This window comes from Meriones unguiculatus, chromosome 4 (assembly GCF_030254825.1).
Source record: "Meriones unguiculatus strain TT.TT164.6M chromosome 4, Bangor_MerUng_6.1, whole genome shotgun sequence".
NCBI classification, from domain to species: domain Eukaryota; kingdom Metazoa; phylum Chordata; class Mammalia; order Rodentia; family Muridae; genus Meriones; species Meriones unguiculatus.
In genome coordinates this window covers 72,173,964-72,197,304 of record NC_083352.1, presented here as the reverse complement: position 1 = coordinate 72,197,304, position 23,341 = coordinate 72,173,964, and the positions used below count along the sequence as shown (strand labels likewise).

Genomic DNA, 23,341 nt, shown 5'->3' with positions numbered 1-23,341 from the left:
TTTCCCCACTCCTTTGGAAATCTGACAATTTGTAAACCCAGGAGGAAGCCTGTGTTGCAAAGGCTGTCCTTAGCAATCTCATGCACACAGCGTGAAGTGATCCAAAAAAATAACACACTGGTTGTGTCTGCCTTGTACAGTTCTGTGGGGCAGTGGAAACAGCAGCTCAAATGCCCTTGAGAAATGGGCTGGGCCAGGATGGGAAGAGGGTGAAAGTTTAAGAGCATATCCAAAATCTCAGGAGTCAGGAATATAATGTAATATCTTTAAATAATCAAAATAGAGGAATATCCATGACAAAGAAAATCTTATCTTTTTAAGGATGGCCTAATGAATAATGGTGTAATGCCAGTGTTTAGCCATGGAATCTAACAGGGAGGAAAACAAAATGGCCAGCAGTAAGCTAGCAGCTTTGCCCACTCATGTGAGCCCTTCCAGTGTGCCAAGAACAATGTCTGACCTCATAACAGGGATATTACTCATGATAATATGAGAGGGCCCTGTTGTGATCCATGGTAAAATCAAACTTACACAATAATGAGCCATATTGAAGGAAGTCTGATTTTGGATACCACACATTCCATTACATTTTATTGTGTCTTTGTTAAACATAGGAGCTGAGAATTGCAATCCTGTTATTCACAATGATAATTTTAGATACGAGGCTCAAAAATATTAGCACTAACCTTAAAAACAAACAAACAAATAAAGATGCTCATATATTAAGCACCATGGCTCTGTAGGCTCCAGATGATGATTTTATTAAGGATGCGGCAGGAAGGAGAGAACCAAGGGTAATTATAAATTCATAAATACATAATTCATTGGCATGAAATGATTTTAATGGAATGGATGCTGGGTTGTCTATTTCTTCAAGAAAATAATGGAGATGCCCTGATTAAAGCCTATAATCCAGCCTCTGTGAAATACTTGCCAAACGGATGGGGTGCATTTTCTTCTCTGAAACTACCTTTGATAAGAAATGCATTACAAACTCATCAGTTTGGCTTCCTGTTAACAAAGAGACAGCAGCCGTCTGGATCATTCTGGCTTCGCAGTGAAACTGCCATACCATGTAGCCTCCAACTAGCGCTGTGCCAGCTTGACAAGGGGCAGATGAACCCAGGAGTTACCGTGCAGGGCTTTAAATCTATGCGGCAGCTGACGGTTGAAATAATCATCTGTATATCGCTCTGAGCTAGCCGGGGAAAGGTTGAAGCTGTATATTTTCAACATATCTACTCTAATGGTTAATCTGTTGTCTTGTACGGGCTCTCACAGGGTGGACTGGCAGCACATCCTGACAGCTTCGAGGAATTACTCACAGCAGACGGGCTTTCGCCTTGACTCTCAGAGTACCTGGTGGATGAATCTAAGTTAGCTTTATTGAAAAAGGTGGAACTCACCTGACTCAAGTCCTTCAAGCATGAGGGGACTAGCAGGGCCTATAGAGGGTTGTCATAAGGACAATAGTGTCACCAAATGACCTCTATGTCTCGAAGTCCTCAGATTGTGTGCTTTAAATAGACATTGACCCTTATCTTATTGCTTGTTTATTTGTGCATGTGGGAAAGGACAGTGTCCTTTGGAAAGGTAGGAAGCTGGACAGATGTGCGGAGGAGCCTGCTGCACGCTTCAACACAGTTTTTGTGAGAAGGGTCAGCTAGTTAATGTCTGGAGCTTTGTAGCCATGTGGCCTCTATTGAAGTCATGTAGTTCTGAACACAGTTATAGAGGGAGAGAAGCTATGGACAACAGGTAAACAAATGACGGCGGCTCTGGTCACATACAATTTTATTTATAGAGACTAAAATTGGGATTTTGTTTTGTTTTGGTTTTGGTACTCTCAAGAGTCCATGCTGTCCTCAAACCCATGACCCTATTGCCTCAGACTATCGAGTGCTGAGATTACAGGCACATACACTCCCATGCCTAGCTAGAATATTTTTAATATTTTAGTAAATATTATCCTTATAGTTTTCCCCAGTCATCTAACAGTTGCCTTTGGTTATGAGAGGGGCAAGAAGAAGGCAGCCATTGGTGCTGGGAACTGAGCAGCCTTCATCTATGCTCTAAATGACCCACCAGACACAAACACCACACATCAGGGCTACAGACAAGAATCAAATCTGCCTTTGGCCTGAAGGCCTTCCTATCTGGTTGGTTTGAGGAGCAAGATGCAGAAAAGGGAAGAAAGGGCATTAGGGTTAAGCTGTTTTGTTGAGTTTTGTGCCAGTCCTGCCCCTGTTTGGTTCAAACAAATCAAATTCTTGCTCCTATAGCCTTCCCAGTATCTGGATTCCACTGGAGTCACTCAGGGATAGTCTTGCATTTCCTTGTTCAATTGCTTCCTCCTCCAACTCCCTTGTTCTGCGTCTTGTTGCTGAGAGGCTAATTTACAATGATCTCCACCTGAGGCTTCTTTGTGCTTGAGGCAAGAAGACAGCCTGTTCTAAGAAAGAAAGGGGCCAAAGGCGGCCAGATCTCTGAAAGGGATTTTCTGCTGAATGCTGAACAGGGCAGAGCAATGGGCAAATAATTATAGCAGGGTTGGAGTTCAGGGGACATATATGACCTGAGATTCTGGATGCAAGGCTCTCCAAGGAACACTGCTCTCCTACCATGGTTCGAAGGAGGCAGAGGCCTGTTCCCTGAGAGATCCGATTGGCCTGGGACTTGTGGATACAATAGGTATACACAGTCTATCTAGTTTGATTCTAGAAGACCCATTATTCCTATTTGTATAAAGAAATTACAGTGAAGGTCACATGGATTCTGTTAACATATTCATGTAGTATTTTTTCTCTCTCCCATGTAGGAGCTGAATTCCTTCATTAATTCTATATTGATGGACTCAAACTTACACAATTCAGGTTTCCTAGGCAGTGAATAGAGGCGGAAATCTACCCTGTGATTAACTTCTGCGGAACCTATTGTTCCCTAAAGTCTCCCTTCCCATTCTCTATTAGCTCTACAAGAGCCAGAAATGGCAAAGCACCAACAAACCCTCCCCTCGCTGCCCTCCCAGCTCTCCATGGGTGGGTGTTCCCTGTGCCGTTAGCGCAATGAAGCCTCCCATTTTCATTTTATGTAATGACAGATTTTTTTTAATAACTTACCCCCTCCGAGTTTTCCAAATAAATCTGTTTCCTATTTTTTCAGCTACAGGTTGTGAGATTGCCCACCTGGATTAATGTACAGGAAGATGTGGCTGTTCAATTTTAGAGTGTTGTATGTTTGAGACAGTAAGGCTTTATCATTTCGTTATTTGCATATTGATGTTTTGCAATGATCTTTCACAACTACTTTCCTAGGTTGATTTTAGTAGAAGTACTGTGAAGAGTTCTTGATGCTCTGTCCCTTGACAGATCAGAAGGTCTTACTCTAAGGATGACTTCTCTAAGACCTCTGTGCTCTGATTTTTGAGCTGCCCACTGCCCTTCTTGGCATGTCTATCTTAGCCATGCTTAGTGATGAATTCATGGAAATTCCTAACTACAGGCTTCATCTTGCATCAGCAGTCAGCTGCTAGTTTGGATCACCCACACCATGGGCTATCATATGTCTGGGGTTTATTATCATTGCTTTTCTGTCATTTCTTAAGGAAACACCCACCTCCTGCGTATATGACGAGCTGCCAGTGGTGAAGCACCCTTCTGTCATTTAATATCCGTTTTTTTCTTGCATCCATATTATAAAGCCTTGTGTGTTAATTAGTTCAGACTTCTTTTTAATTCAGGCATCTATTGAATTCATGGAATCCAGTCAGCCAGGGACCTTTTGTCCACAGTGACCTCTTCGCAGTATGACAATGTTACTGGGGCCTCTGTGGTATGTTTTAGAGGAAAAAAAAGGAAGTATACTCTTGTTAAACTCTACCCTAGCACTTGTGCTTTTGCTGTTTACCCTGAGTGTTAGTCAGAGAGCAGCTGTATACCAAACAAGACTACTCTAGAAAGTACCTGCGTTTCTCTGATGTCACAGATGAGAAGTGTGACACATCATTTCCTCTCCTTTTTTATTTGTTATCTTTATTGAGGGATTGATGCAGGGGATGGAAACCAGGACATCACACATGCTAAGCAAGCACTGTACCTGTGAGCTCTACCCCTAAACCCTCTGCAGTACTCTTTCTGGGTGTCCAGTGCATGGCATTTAGATTTAGACCAAGTGAAGCAATGATATCAAAACCAACATGGCTGATCAGGCCGACAGTCTGGGATGAAAAGCAAGTTTAACAATGAGACACAAATACTTGAAATGTAAGCAGTATTGAGCAGGACTCTCTCCAGCACTAGCCAGAAAGTAATAGCCCCAATGCTGCTGTGAAACTTGTTTTGGTTTGTGTGTCCATGTGTGTTGTTGGGGGAAAAGTGGGACCCTTTATTTTTGGAAGTCTCTACACAAAGGAGAATGTCTTCTAAAGTTTTGGATGTCACCCCTTCAGAAATTATTTTAGGAAGTCATGGGGCAGGCTTGGGGGAGAGAAAGAAAAGACCCTGCTGTTTAGCCATGACGGAGAAACCTCCATTCTAATACAAAATGATGGTTGTATTTAGTGTTAAAAATCAGTTGGTAACTTTTGTAATGAACGATTTCACTAGGGATTAATGTCAATTTTCTTCTCTCCTTATTGTTTGGCAGTCAAGGCTGAAGCTAGAGCACACTATCAAAAAGACCTATTTGTGCACAAGAATGCAACTCCTAACTCTCAACATGTGCCCAAGTCAGGTGAAGGAGTGCTGGGCTTTGTCCCATTGTTTAATAACTGCCTGGGACCCCTCTGACCTTCACTGTAACACACTAAGCTCAGCTGAAGAAGAGAGAGGACTACTGTGGCTTTCGGCATGCATTTAGCTTGTTTGGGCCATGAAATTTGAAACAGAAAAGCCATAAAAAACAATGGCTAATCATTAAAGCAACCCCACTCCCCCACTACAAGCTTGAGCCCTGACTTCAGTAGGAAGCCCCTTCAGCTTGATGCCTTTGTGTTCAAGCCACTATGCATGCCATTGATTCTGAGTGACTCCAGTGTGAATATGACATTACTAATGATCTGCTAAGTGTGTGCAGATGTGGGTTACTCCAGATGTGGTGATTAATAACGTAATGGAGATAGCTGTTTGACTCATGTTTATGAGTTGTTGCCTTTTATTACTTTTCTGAGTTTATTTGCTTTGAGCTATTTTTTTTAACTCCAGCCAACAAACTCACCTTTAAATCTCAGAGCTTCATTTCACCACCCCCTCCTTAATCTCATGGGGAAAGCAGGCAAGAGAGAAAATGCCCCAGGCTGGAGGGGACTGGTGGATTCATCCCATGTAAGTATCAGGCTACTGGGGCAACCTGAAAGTTGTGGTCATTGTCCATTTGCCCATTCACGTCAAGGACCTCTACAAGAGACACCAGTGGACTCTGGCATAATACTTGTAGCCTGGAAAGGAAGAAAAAAGCAGGGATTTCTTTTTGAAAAATTGAGTAAGATATGTGATCATTTTGAAGTAAGCCCAGGACCCTGGCCAGTGTTTCTGAAAGATGTTGCTTTGCTCTTGCTTAAAAACAGAATGCTGATGAAAAGTGGAATGAAATGTTGTTACAGATGTTCAGCCCTGCATTACGGCTGTTGGAATTACCACCACATCTTAAATCAATTCCCAGAGCATTGTCTGGAGGTTATGTCACCGAAATAATGAATCCTCTTTAGTCAAGAAAACGCAAACATGTTAAAACATCATTGTAAGTTTAAATTAAACTCCGGTGCAAACCAGAGGATCTGAAGCCTCATTAGACCTGCCTGGCATTTTCCTAACGCTGACTCTTCTCCCCAAACTGTAAAACTGTTAGATTCAGGGCCTATTAGACAGGAAAGCACTGGGAAGTTACAGCAGAACATTAAGTGTTATATTCAGGGATGTGCAAAAACAAGCCCTTGAATTTTATGAGGGCTTGAAGACTGGGAGAGTTTGGCTCCTATAAAAATTCCACATTAGATTCCCGAACTTGTTTGTGTTTTAAAGAAGCTGGTAATTCAGGTTTCTTTAAAGGAGCCTGTCTTCATTCAGCTTTCTCTTCATGGAGGCGAGGAAAGATGCTAGAAAGGTATATTGCAATTAGCTAGAGAGCAGATTAAACAGAAGCCTGTGAGTATCCATGCACTTGAGCTACTTTGAGCATGTTTGTCTCTCATGAAAGTGAGTAAACAGAAGTCTTTGTTTTAATTCCATTTTTGTTTCTCTCACGTAGTCATAGAAGCTATGAGGTAAGAATTATATCTTAGAGCTCAGCTAAAAGTTCTTCCAGATCTACTTTCTGTAAATATGCAGAAATTGGTGGAATCCAAAGAAAAGATAATAATTAAATATGTTTTATATCCTACATAGTAAAGAGAACTTATCTCTGATCCTCTTGTGAGACCTATGCCGTGTGTCATGTTCTCTATTACACAGCATTCGTATATTTAAGCTGAGGACATTTTCCATCCCAGCTCTTTAGGGAACAGATTTCCAGGCTCCGAGTGAAGCTTGGAACATGGTTCCACTGAAGTGACTAAATCCAAGCTTAAATGCACGATGATTATGATGGATGATCTCTCAGAGTCACAATGAAAATAAATAGTTTCCTTGCATCGAAGCATGCATAACACTCTTTCCACGATGAGGTGTCTCCCCAGAGCTAGCTAACACATATTAACTTGCAGATCTCCCACCTGAAGAGCAGTGCCAGCAAACAGAGGTGACAGGAAAAAGGAAGTGGGTGTTTAATCAAAGAGGATACTTTACTGGAGGCCCAGAACCAATGGGGAAGGAAAGGTGAAGTAGAGAATCCAGCAGAAAAGCCAGTGAAAGTGACTAATAGAGACTCTTTCCATAATTGGCCACAGCCATGGTAATGTAGTGATCTTGAGTAAAGCTAGCCATTGTCAACTCGGCTAGATAAAGACCTTTTCGGGTGTTAGCACTGTAAGCTTGTGAAAGGAGAACAATTTGTACCCCCGATAAACATACTCATGTACTCAAACATAACTTAGGTAAGTAGTGTGCTAGCAAGCATCCAGGTCACCCTGGTGCAGTTTAACAGTGGCCAGCACTAAAAGGTGGCCTTGTGTTATGCTAAGAATCAACACGAGGCTTCCTTCTACAGCCTAAGCCAGGAAATGTAAAAGTGAACTTAGGCGTGTGTGTGAGCACGTACACACACTCACACTTTGAATTGCTTTGGATGCCTGCCCCCTGTCCTCTGAAAGGAAGATGAATTCAGGTCAAACCCAGAGTGCCTGTTTGCTGGCTGAGAGATGCATATCAAGTCTAAGTGATTCTTTTTCAATACCATTTATGTGGCTTGTATTTATTTCCTTTAATCTTTTAAGTGCTGTTTAGTCTCAGTGTGATTTGCTGTGGATACTCATTTCTGATAAGATGTGATATCCTCCCAGCCACATAGTTTCAGCCTGGAGCACTAAGTGACTGATAGGGTCTCAGTCTGAGTGGAGCCTAGGGTGGGGGTGGGAGTGGAGGAGGGAGCAGGTGGGAGAGGGAATGGGTTGTGAGGCTTTTCAGGTTCTTCCTGGCCTTGATTCCATCTGTGCTTCCCTCACCTTGTCACACCATTCATTTGTCCTTTGCCTTGGGTCAGTCAGAATGAGGTAACTGACAGTAGAACAGAGGGGCATATAAAGCAAATTTGGAGGGTGGTTAGAATGTTCGAATCCCTTTGGTGCTGTGTGTCCTAACTGCCTATGTTTATGTAGGGTTTTCAGGGAAGTACTGTAGGATGCATGCTCTCTTATGGGTCTCCTGGACAATAGCGAGTGGCTGAGCTGGCTGCTCTCCCCCATCTGAGGCTCATATACCATATACATATAACATAGACCAGGCTTCTTTTGATGTTGTCATTACTAATACTTCTCTTCTTAGCTTTAAGGTAACTTACATGCATTCTGAGTTTCAGGGCTGTTTCCTCCTACTCTGTATGACAATCAGCTCTAAGAATCCGAGGATCCTAAATTTCCTTCTCAACATTACAGCTTTAGCCTGGACTGTGTGGGGCTGGGGAGAGCAGGGCTAGAATTTTGTTGGGTGACAGGCTGGGCAAGTATCTGTTAATTATCCAGCAGCTTTCTCTCAAAAAAAAAAAAAAGCATGGTGCAGGCTAACCCATCTCCAATGCTTATTAGTTGGTATCTTTGGGCAAAAGCATCAGAGTGCAGTGCGCTGTGTTGTCTGTGAGTGAATGTGATTTAAGCTTCGCGTTGTTCAGTGGTCTGTGTGGTTTAAACATTTGGAGAGCAGTCTATGGTTTCTGGCTTCTCTGCTATCCTCTGTGCCCAGCTGCCACCACATCATTAAGAGGTGTCATTCAGTGGCAACCTCCTCCTTCATTCCAGTGCTTTTCACCAGCACCAGCAACCCTCTCTGGTGCAGCTGCAAGGAAGAGAGCTGAGCTGGGCTGGGGACTCTTGAGCCTACATGCACTAGCGTTCCCAGCCCATTGTGAAACATGTGAGTGAAACATGGCGGCTAAGGCCTGGAATCCCTGCCTCTCTTTAAGGCTCTTGCTGTGGGTGAAAGGATTGGGAGCCAATTAACTTGGTTCACTCTGGGAAGCAGCAGGCTGGCAGTTAATCTGCTACCTCAAATACAACTCTATTTCTCATTTTGGTTACAAGAAAAATTATTTTGATTATTCAACCAAGTAAAGTATTAACTCTTAACCAAAATTAATGCAAGAATAATGACATGTATTTTCATGTGTAGAGAAATCACTATTCTAACTTTTCTTATGCCAGGGCAGTTATAGATTGTTCTAGTGTGCTCATAGTGCATGCTCAAGGGTTGATGCACAAAGCCATATTGCTTCAATCTTCTCTCAGCTGGCCTCTCTGACTAACACGTCCGGTCTTTGTCATGGGGGCCTCTAAAGACAGCTGTGACTCTCTAGTGAGTGACTGAGCCTTGAATGTGTGTCCTTTGATATCTTGCCTGTGTTTCAAAGTCTGCCCTCAAACTGTTCATAATCTCACAAGCTGCCTGTATTTGCAGTTGAAGATGAGCAGCCGCCAACACTGTCACCAAAAAAAAAACAACGTAATGGGGGCATGAGGAACTCACCCAACTCCTCCCCGAAGCTGATGAGGTAAGCAGATCTCGCCACCCCCCACCCAACCCCAGCATGCTCACTTTCCCAGCTCCCTCCCTGGCCTCCCCACCTGACCAAGCCCAGGCCCAGAACTCCCTTCCCAGTCTGCTCCATGGGGGAGGGGAGCGAGATCCTTAGATGGCTTCTTAAAGGCTGGAGTATTTATTCTGTCAGCTTGTCAGCAGTTAATGATAGAGCTGAAAAAATTCTGTCACGAAAAACAGTTTGAAAAGCTGTTTGAAAAATACATAGGCTTTAAAGTCTTAGCTGTCACCATGTCCTGTCTGTGTGTAGTTACTAAACAGCAGTGGCACTAATGACACTGGGAACCAATCAGAGGGACCCTGTGGTTAGTTTGCCTGCGGCAAGACTCTTTCTGCTGGAGTCTCTCTGAGGACTGGTTTCTGTACTTAAGGCCATATGTGAGATGTATCATCACAATCAAAAATGAACCTGAAGATTACCTTCCTTTTATCCTGTCCATGGAAATCAAATTTCTGTTAATTGATTTTGACTGAGAAAAAAAAAGTTTAATAATCCCGTGGTCTTGCCAAAGCAAAGTTCAAAAGTAATCCAGTTCTGCTCAGGTTAAAAGCAATATTAATTATGGAACTGGGTGTGCTTGCTCTCTCCTTCCTTCCTTCCTTCCTTCCTTCCTTCCTTCCTTCCTTCCTTCCTTCCTTCCTTCATTTCTTTCCTTCCTTTCTTCGTCCTTCCTCTCTTTCTCCATCTATCTCACCTTCCCTTCCTCCTCCTCCCATTTCTAAACTATGATGTCATCTAAGAAATAGCAAATGAAACAGAATTTCAGTACAACTCTACCACTTTCTGTTAGGGCAAATTCATCCTGTGTCGCCCTTGTTTCTTTGATTGTCTCCCACTCCCACCATCTGTTTTCTCAGACCTTCTAACTCTCCAACACTTTAATGGCAAAGAATGATTCCAGGACCTATGAAGATAGTTCAAAGAGTAAAGTACTTGCCTTACAAACATACAGACCTGACTTTGATCCCCACAATCCACAGGTACTGGGAAGGAGCTAGGTAGATAGGCTGACGGGTAATCTTCAGACTGGAGAGAGGGAGACCAATGGATTTATGGGGCTTGATGGCCAGTCACCCTAGACTGCTTGGTTAGTTCTACAACAATGAGATTATGTCTCAAAAGAAAAGTTGGAAGGTGCCTGAGGAATGACACCTGAGGTTGACCTCTGATCTCCATATATCTGTATGTGTGTGTATGAGAGAGAGAGAGACGCTGATTTCAGCTCCCTACTTCCTCACTGCATTTTTGCTTCCTCTGTGTCCACCGAGACACTGGGACACAGATGGGGTCTCGGCACTGGGAACATGGATTTCCAGTGGTAGATCTTCCTGGCCCTTTCTCTCCCTACATACACACATACACTTCTCTGCTCCTATGAAAGGCTTCAGTGTCCTGTGCCTCTTCTGTGCAGCCTTGCTGGTGCTCTACTGATTTACACACATGTTTACAGCTTATGAGAAGGAATAAAAAACACCAACTGCCAAGCCACTGGGTTTTATGACAACAGTTGTCAGCCTCACATTCAAGTCCTATTTACTCACCTTTAGGTCATTGGCTTATCTAATGCTAATAGTTTTCCCCATTTAAAGAAGAAAAAGCCCAAGTGCTTTCTTTTGCCTAAATTTAGAGAAGCAAATAAATAAATAAAGAAGAATCTGAGAAATGTGAAACCTTGGGAGCCAAATTCCCTGTCCCTGTTTGCTATGTAAAATATGACTCCTTGCTTTGATCTTGAGTAATAATAATTCTGAGGAGTTACACTGTTTTCATATGCTTCAAAGCTGTGTCAAAGTTTCGCTGCTTAAGGGTACTTCTTTATTCTGTTGGCTCTTGGGTACCAAGATGACAGGTCTCCTGTAAGAGGTGGAGGCTGTTTAAAGTCGTAGCCTTCAGCAAAACATCAAATTACCAAATCCAGGGTAACATACTTCTACACAAATGCCTTTCCTGTAGATATATTATACCATATATATTAAATACTTTAGTGTTACGTGCTACATTTTATGTGCAATAGAAAGTGATGGTTTGAGGTAGCCTTGGGGGGGACTTTTTTCCATAAGCAGAAAAAGCTAATGTATACCGTATCAAGTACGGTTTTTACAGGACTTTCTGCCTGAAGGCCTTTGTAAATAAGTAATGATCAACAGATTGGCTGTGGGTTTTTGAAAAGCATGCCCATGTCAGTTTGCATGATGGGGGAGAATTTTCAAAGTGGATCTTGCTTTCATTGCCTGCCTGAGAGGGGCTGAGGGAGACAGTCATCCCAGGCCAGAGCTGTCTACTTCGTAGTACATCAGAATAGCTAAACGGGGGTCAGGTGGTGAGCCCAAACTTGCCGAGCTACAGAACTCAGGCTTCTCATGTTGATGCCTGTGGGCTGCTGATTCCACCAAAGGTACAGTCATCTGATGCGCTATCTCACCTGCTCACAATGGTCTTCATCATGGCTTAAAGCAGAGGCACACCAGCCCATGCAAGTCAGGGTATCTGAAATACCCCACTTTGTTTTTGACTTTATTTCCCACCCCCCAAGTGGTTAACATCCTTCATCTAATGTCAGAGAAACAGGGACAAGATCTCTGCTGAGTTTACTCCGTTTTCCTGCACATCTAGACTAGCAATGAAGGATCCAACCAAAGGGCCTTCTGGTTGACCTTGGGGGGGGAAGCATAGCCTTGCCAATGAGGATCCTGAGTCCTGAGCTTTCTAGAGCCTTCATTCTTTCCTATTCCCTCCTACCTTTTCAAACATCCTCTTTTCTACTCTTCAAGAGATGAGACTCCCAGGTCCTATTCCTTATGGCAGCCTCCCTCCCGCAAAATCCATAAAGAGGCTAATGACTTATTTGAAGTGAGCTTTCCAGCATGGTTCTGTGCCTCACTTTTGAGCAGAATTAATCATTCTGAATGTGGGCAGATTTTAGTGGCCTATGGGTGGTGATACAGACAGCTTGAGAGAAACCCAGAGCCCAGAATGGCCTGAAATGGCCTGTAATTTACTACCCTGGCTCCTACAGATAAAACAGCCTCTTGTATGAGGCCTTCCTCCAAATTGTCTGCCTGGAGAAAGAGGGGAACTCTCCACTAATGGTTCTCCATTTGTTCCGGTGCCAGGCTAACCCTGGTGTTTTAGTGGCACTTCATTCTCTGTATGATCATTTCATGAACAGCCGTGTGTGTGTGTGTGTGTGTGTGTGTGGTCAATATGAAAGTAGTACATATTTTAGTCAGTCTGACAGAAACAGCCCTCACAGCCAGCCAGAGCCATTAGCAGCAAGGAGGGATGCGCAATGACAGACAACCTTTGCCACTGAGAAGGGAGCCACAGTGTTCCCTGAGTCCCTTGTGCTCTCTGCCTCTCTGCCATGCCCCTTCAGTGCTAGATTCTTGGAGTCCCTGGAAGAACTTGTAGTTTCTGCCCAGATCACCACACCTGTTGCCTAGTTCTCCCTTACTTGTGGGTTTCTGCTTTGTAAATTGCAGGAGGGCAAGAATTTTGTCTCTGAACAGCTCAGCCAAAGGTTTTTAACTTAGAACCTCATAAATCCCTTTTCACTGAAAGCTGTCTAGAAAGTTAGGAAAGCAAGTCAGTCTGCTATGTGATGAACAGTTAAGGCAGAGCCATGTGTATATGAACCTCCCCCACCTCCTCCCCAACACACACACACACACACACACACACACACACACACACACACACACACAGAATCTCCAGCTGAACCCCCTTCAGTTGTCCACACACACATTCAAGAAGTTGTTCTTTCTTAGCTGATAAGAATTCATAGCTGGGCATTCACTCATTCACTCATATTCTAAAAGGGAACCCTGAAAGGCTGTGTCCCTCAGGTGACTGTTCACCTCCCAGATTCTCATCCCACAAAAATGTTCCATGAGGACCTACTGTGTTTAAAGTGTTGTGGGAAGTCTTTGAGGGATCTAAAGTATGGTGGGGTAGAGGGAGTTCCATTCTTCAAAATGAGATAGGCAAGCCCATGCCACACAAACGAGTAAGAATGGCTTATCATGTCTGTGAACACTGTTGTCCCTCTGTATAGCCAAGCTGATTTGTGAAGGATGAAGGAAGTCTAGTTTGCTTAGAGGAGCTCCTCTTCTGATGTTACTACCTCCTTGTTCATGGTTGCTCAGGTATTATTTCAAGAGTGCTGAGCATGTAAACTCATTGATAATGTAGCGCTCTGAGCAAATATAGCTCTCCTGTATGACACATCAAGAATCTGGGGCATAGGAAGGTGAAGGCTCTCAAATCTGGGGAAGTCTCACATCATCAGAAAGGAACAGTGACAGTGCTCAGACCACTGTACATGGCTTAGGATGCCTGCAGTGATGGAGTAACATCACTGGAATTGAAAATGTGTGTGTATTCTGGTCTCCCAATCATGGAGGATCTTGCCATTTGTAGGTATCAGGAAACCCTTACACCCTAAGTTGGGTGTGGGAAGATCATTGGTTATGGTATAAGGGTAACTGTGGAGTCCCCCATCAGGGCCTTTCTGTGACCATAAATTGTGGAGGGATTGTATAAGAGGGAGCCCCATTCTACCCTTTGTCAGTGTTTTCTGGGTATCAGGAGACTCAGAGCTTGCTGTTGAACTGTAGATAGGCCCAAATTAGGCAGTGAGAAGGTCATGTAGGATTTCTGATATCAGTCCTGAGATCTGGAGCAAAACAGAGAAACACAGACATGAAGATTTATTTATGTGGTTTGTGTCAGGTAGACAATTTATAAAAAAAAAAAGATAGCTCTTACTCAAGCTGGCACAGATAATTGATGATGCCCAAAGCAGAGACATGGAGCACTTTGAGGAACGCTTCATGTCTGGAGACCCAGGAAGCATTAGACCTCAGTTTCCTGAGAGGGAAGGGACTACGATGGGAGGGAATGCATTATCCTCTTGGGCACTGACTGATCATTAGGTGAAATGAAGTCATCTACTTGTTAAATCATATCCCTTCTCTTTTGACTCATACCTTTCATGGGGCCCTTTTGTTAGATTCTCTCACATCAGACCCTGCCTGTGTGACAGATTCTAATAATAGGAAATGGCAAAATGGCCTGGAGCCCACTCGGGGTTGGGGATAGAATGCCACCATCACAATTTTTCCACTGGGCAGAAAAAGAAGGAAGGCAGGGACAGGTTAGCTAAATAAACTCTTCCCCTAATGCACAAACTAACAGCATGTGACAGTCCCCCATGGGACCAAAGAAGAAAAAAAAATCATGGGTGTCGTGATTCCAAGGTTTGGATGGACTTGACACGGGAATCAGGACAAGTTAGTGCTCAGCAGAAGGTCATTATCCTGTCCTGTCACTTCAGAGGCATCATACAGAACCAAGCTCCTAAGCCATCTCCACAGTGGAACAGTAACTTCCATTCTTTTCATCTGAGCCTAGTAAGAGATGCTGAATTCGATGGAAATGGGAAACACTGATGCAATTAGAGAGGGGCCCATGTTTTCCCAGGTGGCTCCATGATTGTCCACCTGGAGGAAGACAGTAACTGCTGAGTCGTAGAAAAGCCCACATCTCGGAGGCAATGATGGCTGTCAAGAGGGTTGATGCAGAGTTGAAGGTTTCTGGCAGGTGCCAGATTATACAAATTAGGATCCTCGTAACAGAAGGGAAAATGTTATTTATTTACCAAGAGCTAAAAGGAGTGGGACAAGTCAGGCTAAAACCATCTTCTTACTAAAAACAGAGAAATTAGAGAAACTTCACATGATACAACACGTCCTTCAGAAGTTTTCATATTTTGCATTGGAGCCCTAAGTAATTCCCTTATTAATAGTATCTGTCTGAACCACTAAGGACATTACACCTGATCCTCACCTGCTGTGCAGTTAGGGCAGCTGGCTCCAGGCAAACTCCAGGAAGCCTTGATTGCTTAAAGACAAACTTTATAGTCTTCCTTCCCACCATGTTGCCTTTCTTAATGGCATATAATCTGTCTTAACTCAAATACACTGTCTATATCTGAGAAATATTAGGGAAGTCCAGAACAAGTCATTATAAGACAACAAAAGAAACAGACTCTTGCTGCACATCCATTCTGGAATGCATGTAGGTCTAGGGATGCTCAAAGAGCAGAACTTTTTGACTAGTTCTTGTAGTTCTGGTTGCTTATTGAACATCCACTGTGTCCTCTACTGGTTGCTAAAAATGCATGGGGGAGAAAAATGCAAGATCTGGTCCTACTAAAATTCACCATCTAATGAAACAGACACAAATTCTTTTACCTGAGAGAACAGCTCACACTTCTGTCAGGGAAAGAATCACAGATGCTAAAGCAGAGGACAAATATTTGAGCAGAAGATGAAGTCTAACACCCTGCAACTGTGGAATCTGATACCAGATATACTCTGTAGGGGAAGCACCTGTCATTTAGATGGAAGGTTTGTTGGGGTGGGGTGCTATGCTCACATTTCACCCTGCTGCCCATTTCTGGAAGGCCACTGCAGGATGGGGTTAGTCTCTATCTGTGGGGGATGTTTGTGGTAATGTAAAAGGCCTTCCCATGTGATTAAACCCTAGGTCCTAAAAAGTTAACCAGGGAGAAGGGTAAAATTCTAAAAACATCTAGGAACTTCCCTTTGTTGAGCTTTGTTGGGTTCCTTGGGTTTTAATGTAAGTTTCTGAAGCCCAGTGTTGAAGTCAAAGCTGCACAGTAAACTGGGCTTTGCTGTATTTGGCTGTAAGGGGAACTCTACTCTTTAAAATATAATTCGACTTCATCACAGCAGGTTTGCTTGGGAAGGGATTTGCGGTTTAGCTTTAGGCTCTTGTCTTCCAGGCAAGCTTTTTGTGTTTCTGCTGTGGCGGGGCATTTAGTTCACTTCCTGAGATTAATTGATGGCAAGTGGCATTCCTCGCTCTGCATACCCTCAAAACAAAGATCTTTTATTCTCCTCTTGAAGTCAGGCATGCTTAATTTCTAGCTGTGGACATTGGAGGTAGGAATTGAGAGGCGAGGAGCAGAGGACAAAAGGAACCCAGCTCTCTGGGGCTGCTGTGTTATAAATAGTGGGCATTCCTAAACCAGCCCTCAGATCTTTGGCACATGACAAGGACTCACACAAGCCTTAATTGATTTTTGAGCCTCTCCTCAGCACGTTGTCTTGACAGGGCTCACGGGGTAATTTTCCACTGAGGGTTCAAGCAAGCTGCGCACTTCATGCACGCCCCTCATGTTGTTGCCCTCTTTACGGCTTTGAGGATCGGGCTGCAGGGGAGAGGACAAGACATAGCTGCCTCCTAGAGGAGGGATTGAGGGTGGGGGAGACCAGCAGGCCTGGCTCTGGTCTTTCAAAGGCTGTCCCTCTGCTCCCTCACAGTGCTGCTGGGGCTATGCTCCACCCACCCCCCACTAGACTATTTCCCATCTATACTCATGGGCTTTTAATAACAGAAAATGCCTATGAGTATTAGTATGATGGCCAAATGACAATATGTGGGGAAAAATTTTAGCATGGTGACGTTTATAAGGTTTCAACATACGGGAACTCTTTGTCACGGCAGTAGGAGAACCAACAGAAGCAGTGCTATATCTTTATCGTTGGCCTTCTGTACTTTACTTTCTTCCTTTGACCATAATCAGAGCCACCAAAGCAGGACTAGATGCGAAGCCAACAGCATACTACAGTAGGGATGGTAGCCTTAAAAGCTTGCTGACAATCAGTCCTATGCACAATGTGCCTTTGCTTATACAGTCCCTAAATTGAATCTATGGTTTAATGATTGTATTTAACATTCTAAAACAGATTGAGAAATCAAGGCAGGGTACAACTTGCGAAGTATGGAGCAAGCCAAGGTTTGAAGTCAGGCATTTTTCCTCTGAGGTTAGAGTCTGTAACCAATTCACCACATGAATTGCCTAGAGGAAATAGGTGGCTTCTTTCCTTTATTGGTATCAATCACTAAACACCACCGAGAAAAAAAACCACTCTTAGTTCAGCTGAGCAAGCAGACTAACTAGCTCTTGACCAGGCTTCATCTTTTCTCTAGGTAAGGCTGCCATCTTTACTGTCCTCCAGTGCCAGTTAACGTTCTGTGAACATTACCACTCAAGTAGAGCCCTGTAATTAGCAGCAGGAAATTTATTTCTCACAGTTTTGGAGCCTAAAAGTTCAAAGTTAAGACTTCAGAAGGGCTCGTTATTTCTGAGGTCCTGGAGAAGGACCCATTTTAGACTCTCTTCATAACCTGCAGATCTTTCTTCTTTCTTGACATTACTGTGGCTCCTGTTCTGTCAATGTCAGATTTCCACTCTGTACATGGAAGAAAACAAATTTAGGACCACCCCAGTGATCTTAGTTTTATAAATAGTATCACCCAAAATATGGTCATATTCTGGGGTACTAAGAATGAGGATCTCAACATACAGATGGCATACTCTAGCCCATAACAGTGAAATAGCAGCTATAGCTGTAATCCACCACATTCATTTTCTGTCCCTTTAAAAAATAACAAGGGTGGGGCTGGAGAGATGGCTCAGAGGTTAAGAATAAACGCTGTTCTTCCAAAGGTCCTGAGTTCAATTCCCAGCAGCCACATGGTGGCTCATAACCATCTAGAGTAAGATCTAGTGTACAGGTAGAATGTTGTATAAATAATAAATAAATCTTAAAAAAAAAACAAGGGCTCTGGCAAGTCATAAGTGACAAGTGGGACGTAAATTAATTATGGAGCATCTTAGGAGAGTTGTGGATTGCTGTGTGGGTTGAAGAAATACCCAGTCAATATGGGAAAGGGACTAGTAGGAGCTAGTGCTGGTCATCAGCTCTGCTAGGTCTTCTAGAGCTTATTTGAGGCTTTTGCAAGTAGACCTGCAATCATCATTATCCTGCAAGTTGGAGATGCTGGGATGCTTTGCTCAGAGATGTTTCCCCTGATCTTCCTTCCCATGCAAAGCAACCTGCTTGGTTCCTCCTCATCTCCCTGGACCACAGCAGTGTTGATTGGTGTGCTCAATGGCAAATGCATAGGGCTCTTTTCTAGAAGGACAATTTGGAGAATACCTATTTTAAGAGGCAGAAAAACCTGGAGACACTTACCCCTTTTTTTCTACCTGTGCCAAGGGTCTCATGACAGCATAAGCCAGTGAAGGGCACTTGATATTGCTACAGGAACTGACGTGGTAAAGAAATCCATCCTGTTTGGCCCAAAGTAATCACATATTCTCATGACACTAGGAATATTCACAGTCCAAGCACCACTTCCCCCTCAGAGCAGAATCTGGTAAACATGGCCTTTAATGGAACTGTAAATTCATAAGACTTCAATGCTCCTAATTTCACTCTCCAACAACCACTCTTTACCAATTCACTACCTTCTAGTCTTTCACAGTCCAACAGTGGCCTAATCCTTTCAAAATTCACCTATTTTTCTCCCCAAGGAGAACACACTGCTTCAAATCTGAAGGTCTTCTCGGCTCACTAACATTTGTAGCTAAGTCACTCCTAATAGTACCAGTTCTTGTACCTTAACCAAACAAACCCCCTCATTTTTTATTTTATATAACATATTTTGTTTCTGGAGGCATGATGCTGATTTACCTGATTTCTGTATGCGTCATTTGGCTCATACTCTATTGACTTCCAGTTCCCATCTGAGAATCTCTCCTACAATTGCTTAAAGTCTTCTGTGGCTTACTTTAAACAATAGAATACTAGACATCTCTAGCCATCACTTTTAGATACCATTTTGTGGCTACTTAGACCTCATTTCTTTGAGTAGATTCTAATAGCTGCTGGTGGGACAACTTCAAAACTTCACAGCTTTGTCAGTTATTCCTATGGTCCTCTTCTCAAAGGGTCAACTCTTGCTTTTGCTTCCATCAAAAATTCTGTGATCACACACCAATGGGGAATAAACAGTCTTTTCTTGAAGCCTTCATGTTGCCCTGCATGCTAATTTTCTATAGCACACACCCTAGTGTACTATGACATTTGACCTATGTTTTCTTTTTTCTGCTACAGGTGAACCTCCATTTGACATTACTACAGCCTCCTTTTCTGGCTCAGAATGGGGGAGGGTCTCATGTTTATTGATAACTTGATTTAAGAAAAGAAGTTGGACGTTCAGGTGTCATGTCTGGTCTTCAAAGTAAATGTCTGCATTCAGGGAGGTTTTTCATGTTTCTCAGATCAGACCCTTTGTGAGAAAGCCTAGATGGTGTATACTGAAATCATCCAGGCCAGATTCAGAGGTCTGTGTGGGAGATAGAGTATACGTGGAGCTCCTCTGAGACTTGCTGCACGATTCTGCATGTTAGATCATAAATCATGGCTCAGATCCCTAGACTCATGGTATAGCTGCTCTTTCTTTACACCTCAGCCTTAGTGTATAATTATCATTCACTGTTACCTTTTTCCTCACAATGATGGGCAGTTGACCATCCATCTTTCTTCTTTTCTAGGATAGTTATAGGCCACTCTTACTAAGACATAATACTTTTTAGAAAGAACCAAATGTTCCTCACCAAAACACACCACCTCTCTTCCAAGACATATATTTTTAAAAACAAATTTTTGGCATCCAGCTGGTAAGATGTGAATATAGTTATAATACCTTTTAAGACCTTAATGTACTGGGAATAGGTCCCAGGCATTTGGAAGTTAACACCTTTCTGAACAACAAACAAGGGCAAGAGAATTTGAACTTGACTCTATCTTCATGGCAGGGCAAAGATTTTGTTGTACCCTAAATCGTGCTCTTCAAGGCTTGAGAAGAGACTGTTTTTCTTAAGCCACTTCTCTATCATAGCTTTTGTCTACCTACCTACGACAGATGCTAGATAGCTATGGAACTATTAAAGATTTGTCAAAGTTGAATAAGAAAATCCCTCATTTACTAAACTGAGTGTGTGTGTAAGTCAAAAGACAACCACAAAGAGTCAATTTTTCTTAACACCTTACACGACTTCTAGGGATCACACTCAAATGTCAGGGCTTGCACAGAAAGCACCTTTACCCGCCAATCCATTTCAGTGACTCTTATTTTAGCATGTTTGGACTCAGCTTTATATTCGTGAGGTGTCCTGGTAGTTTATAGCCCCTCAAGACCTGTCAACAACTGGGCCACCGAGATGCTACTCTGAATTGGGTTGTTCTCCTCCTTTAAAGATCAGATGTGACAGTTTCTGCAGTAATCTAGCATGCTCCTTGAAGATGACTCCACAGGATCGTATCACATGACATTTGTCATTTGCTGTGGCCTCAAAGCAAATTGCTGAGAATAAAAATATAGACAGTGGGTCTCCTATCTTCTCTGTGTGTGGAAAGCAAAACAGACAAGTCATGCTAGATATCCAGAAACTTAATTAGAGAGATTGCTGCCCTACTCTCGATAGTCAGAGCAATGAGAAATTGTCAGGGCAAATTATTAAAACATAAATAAATGCTTGAAATAAATCATTTTAAAGGTAACATCACTATACAATTTTGAAATTTTAATTTATTTCTGTTTTCTGTTGTTGGTTGACAGTTTGATTAAGGAAGATAATTTGTTGCAGTATAGGTCTGCCTGGGATAATGTCTTAGTAATATGTGGTCAATGTTGTAGAGGTCAGCAAGGACTTCCCACACACTTGCCTGATGACCATATCAGAGACAGAGCCACAGACAATGAGTATTTCCTGAGCTCTGGGGCTTGCTTCTTATACTATGGGCATGGTAGATCTGCCTGATTTTATTGTAATTCCTCAGGTTGTCAGTTAGACCGGGCCAACCCATGGGAGGGAAGGCCTCTCTACAGCCATCCTTCCAGAAGGAGTGGATGTAGCCTTGAGAATTTGAAACAAGTTTATTAAGATACATCTGAGCTCAAGGCTCTCATCCAAGGAATGAGGGTGGGGATGAGGGGCCTGTCATTGGACAGTTAAGCACAGATACAGTTGTCAAGGCGAAGAGAGAGGGTGTTGTTTAGTATTGAAATCATGTATTCCAGATGTGGGCATTTGGTAGTCAATCTGCTCTGAAGTGACACGCTGCTGAATCTTTAAAGGGCTTCAGCCGGGGAGAGCAAAATCTGATTGGGCAAATTGCTAAAATATTTAAAGTGCAGCCTGTTAAAGCTTTTACTGCGAAGAGCATCGCGTCAGAAGTTGTAGTCAGAAAGAGCAAGTAATTGGCTTTCCATCCTGATGCCAGTCAGCCAGCGTGAGGCTCTATTCCTATTCCTTCCTCTTCATTGCCAATGCTAATAGCAAACCTTTGGGGTGTGTGCGTGTGTGTGTGTGTGTGTGTGTGTGTGTGTGTGTGTGTATTTGTGTGTGTGTTTGTGTGTGTGTGTGTTGGGGAAAATGTGTGCTGGTAAAATGAGACAACAAGGAATGAGATAGTCATAAAAAAAGAAGCTTAACCCACAAAATGGCATGAAGCCCATTTGCAAAATGGGCAGGAAAAAGGCAGAATTACTACCTGACAAAGTCAAGTACCCTTCCAGAAGGGTACATGGTTTGGACAGCTGTCTTTCAAAGGATATACTCTGTAAAAGATAAAATGGCCATTGGTGACAATGTCTTCCTTGGCATCTGTCATCCCCTCTGAGATGTAACTCGGGGGACCCTTTGCATTTATAATTTATCACATTTTCCACTTAGGTTTTCCTGTCTTTCCTCTTCAGGCATGACCCCTTGTTAATTCCTGGCAATGATCAGATTGACAATATGGATTCCAATGTGAAAAAGTACGACTCTACTGGGATGTTTCACTGGTGTGCACCCAAGGAGATTGAGAAAGTCATTCTGGTGAGTGAGGGTCATGGGATAGGTCTCCTTTTCCTTTGTTCAGAGTGACTTTTGCTCAGAATGAAGATTTTTCTAACTGAATAGTAGAGGACACTGTCACTTGCACTAGCTATTTCTGATGACTAAAATTCTGACCAGAGACTGAAACAGCTAGATCTCTGAGCAGAAGATGGGCTTAGAGCAGATATTTTTTTCTCTCCTGAGAGCAGAACCTTCTATATCTGTATTTTTATCAGAACACAGTGATTGTGTGCTGTGGCAAGGTTTTGTGGGAGGTAGGATGCACATAATTCCTGATCCTCAGGTGACTCTGGGGTCAGAGCCTGGCCCTGCCATCTGGTAGTTGCATGGCCTTAGGCCAATTCTTGGACACTGCATTTTAATTACCTCATCTGTATGAAGATGGGACGAGAATGACCCTAACTTCATAAAATTGTGGTGAAAATCTAACACAAGACTCCACAGCTGTACCTTTTGCTAACCTGCTGTTATCATCATGATTATTTGTAAATTCCATGAAGAAATAGGAATATTACCTACTTTGTTATCTGTTATATATTTTGTTTTGTTGTGTTGTATGTGTACTTGTGTATAAACCAGAGTCCAACGTCAGGTATATTTCTTCATCACTCTCTACTTTCTCTTTGAGTTGAGGGCCTCTCACTGAACCCAGAACTCACTGGTTCAGCTAGGCCAGTGGGCCACTGAGTCTCAAGGGGCACCTTCCTAGCCCTAGAATTCTGGAGATCCACTACATCCAGCTTTTTTTTTTTTTTAATGTGGACACCAGGAATCAAACTCAGGTCATGCTTACACAACAAGTTCTTTATCAACTGAACCATCTCTCCAGACCTATAGTAGTAGTTCTTACCCTAACACATTTCAGTCAAACCTAGCATGTGGTACAGATAGGCAAATGCATCTGCTTAGGATGACATTGTAGGACCATGGTCCACTGTCATGAAGTGGCTCAGAGCCTGACTCACTTCAGGGATAGTTTCAGAGATGGCTCTGGAAATAGCAGGCTTCCCTCACTCTGTCCCAGGAAAGTCAGTACAGAGAGCAATCCATTCCCCTGCATTTGTCCTGTTAACAGCTTTGGGGTTTTATGCCTACACTGGCTTCCCTAGAGTCTGTTGTCTTGCTAATCCACAAAAAGTGGGTTAGTAGTCAGGAAGGCCAATCAGACAGGGCTCTTGTGCCTCTAATCCCTAGATGGCCTTGAGCCTGCCCTCTTTTCAGCTAGGAAAACTCCTATCATTTGCTATTTCAGGTCCTCTTTTCCTTAGGAAGGACCACACAGATCCTCACTGTGATTTGTACACTAGTCCACTAGATTTCCCCACTGTGTTTTAAATAGTGTGTGTGTTTTCAAATTAATTATAAATGAGCATTATG

The 23,341-nt window shown here is 43.0% G+C and overlaps 1 protein-coding gene across 28 annotated transcripts in view; it reads left to right on the top strand.

Annotated features, from left to right (window-relative positions):
- Kcnma1 (potassium calcium-activated channel subfamily M alpha 1) overlaps positions 1-23,341 on the top strand; it is a 695,343-nt gene that overhangs the window by 590,239 nt on the left and 81,763 nt on the right. For 26 of the 28 annotated variants that reach the window (XM_060382122.1, XM_060382121.1, XM_060382116.1 and 23 more), the window contains 2 exons: positions 9,039-9,132; positions 21,820-21,943. In XM_060382122.1, coding sequence (XP_060238105.1) covers positions 9,039-9,132; positions 21,820-21,943 — 218 coding nt within the window. Of the gene's footprint in view, positions 1-4,644; positions 4,732-9,038; positions 9,133-21,819; positions 21,944-23,341 lie in introns of all 28 variants that reach the window. The other 2 variants (XM_060382147.1, XM_060382146.1) reach the window with 1 other exon arrangement.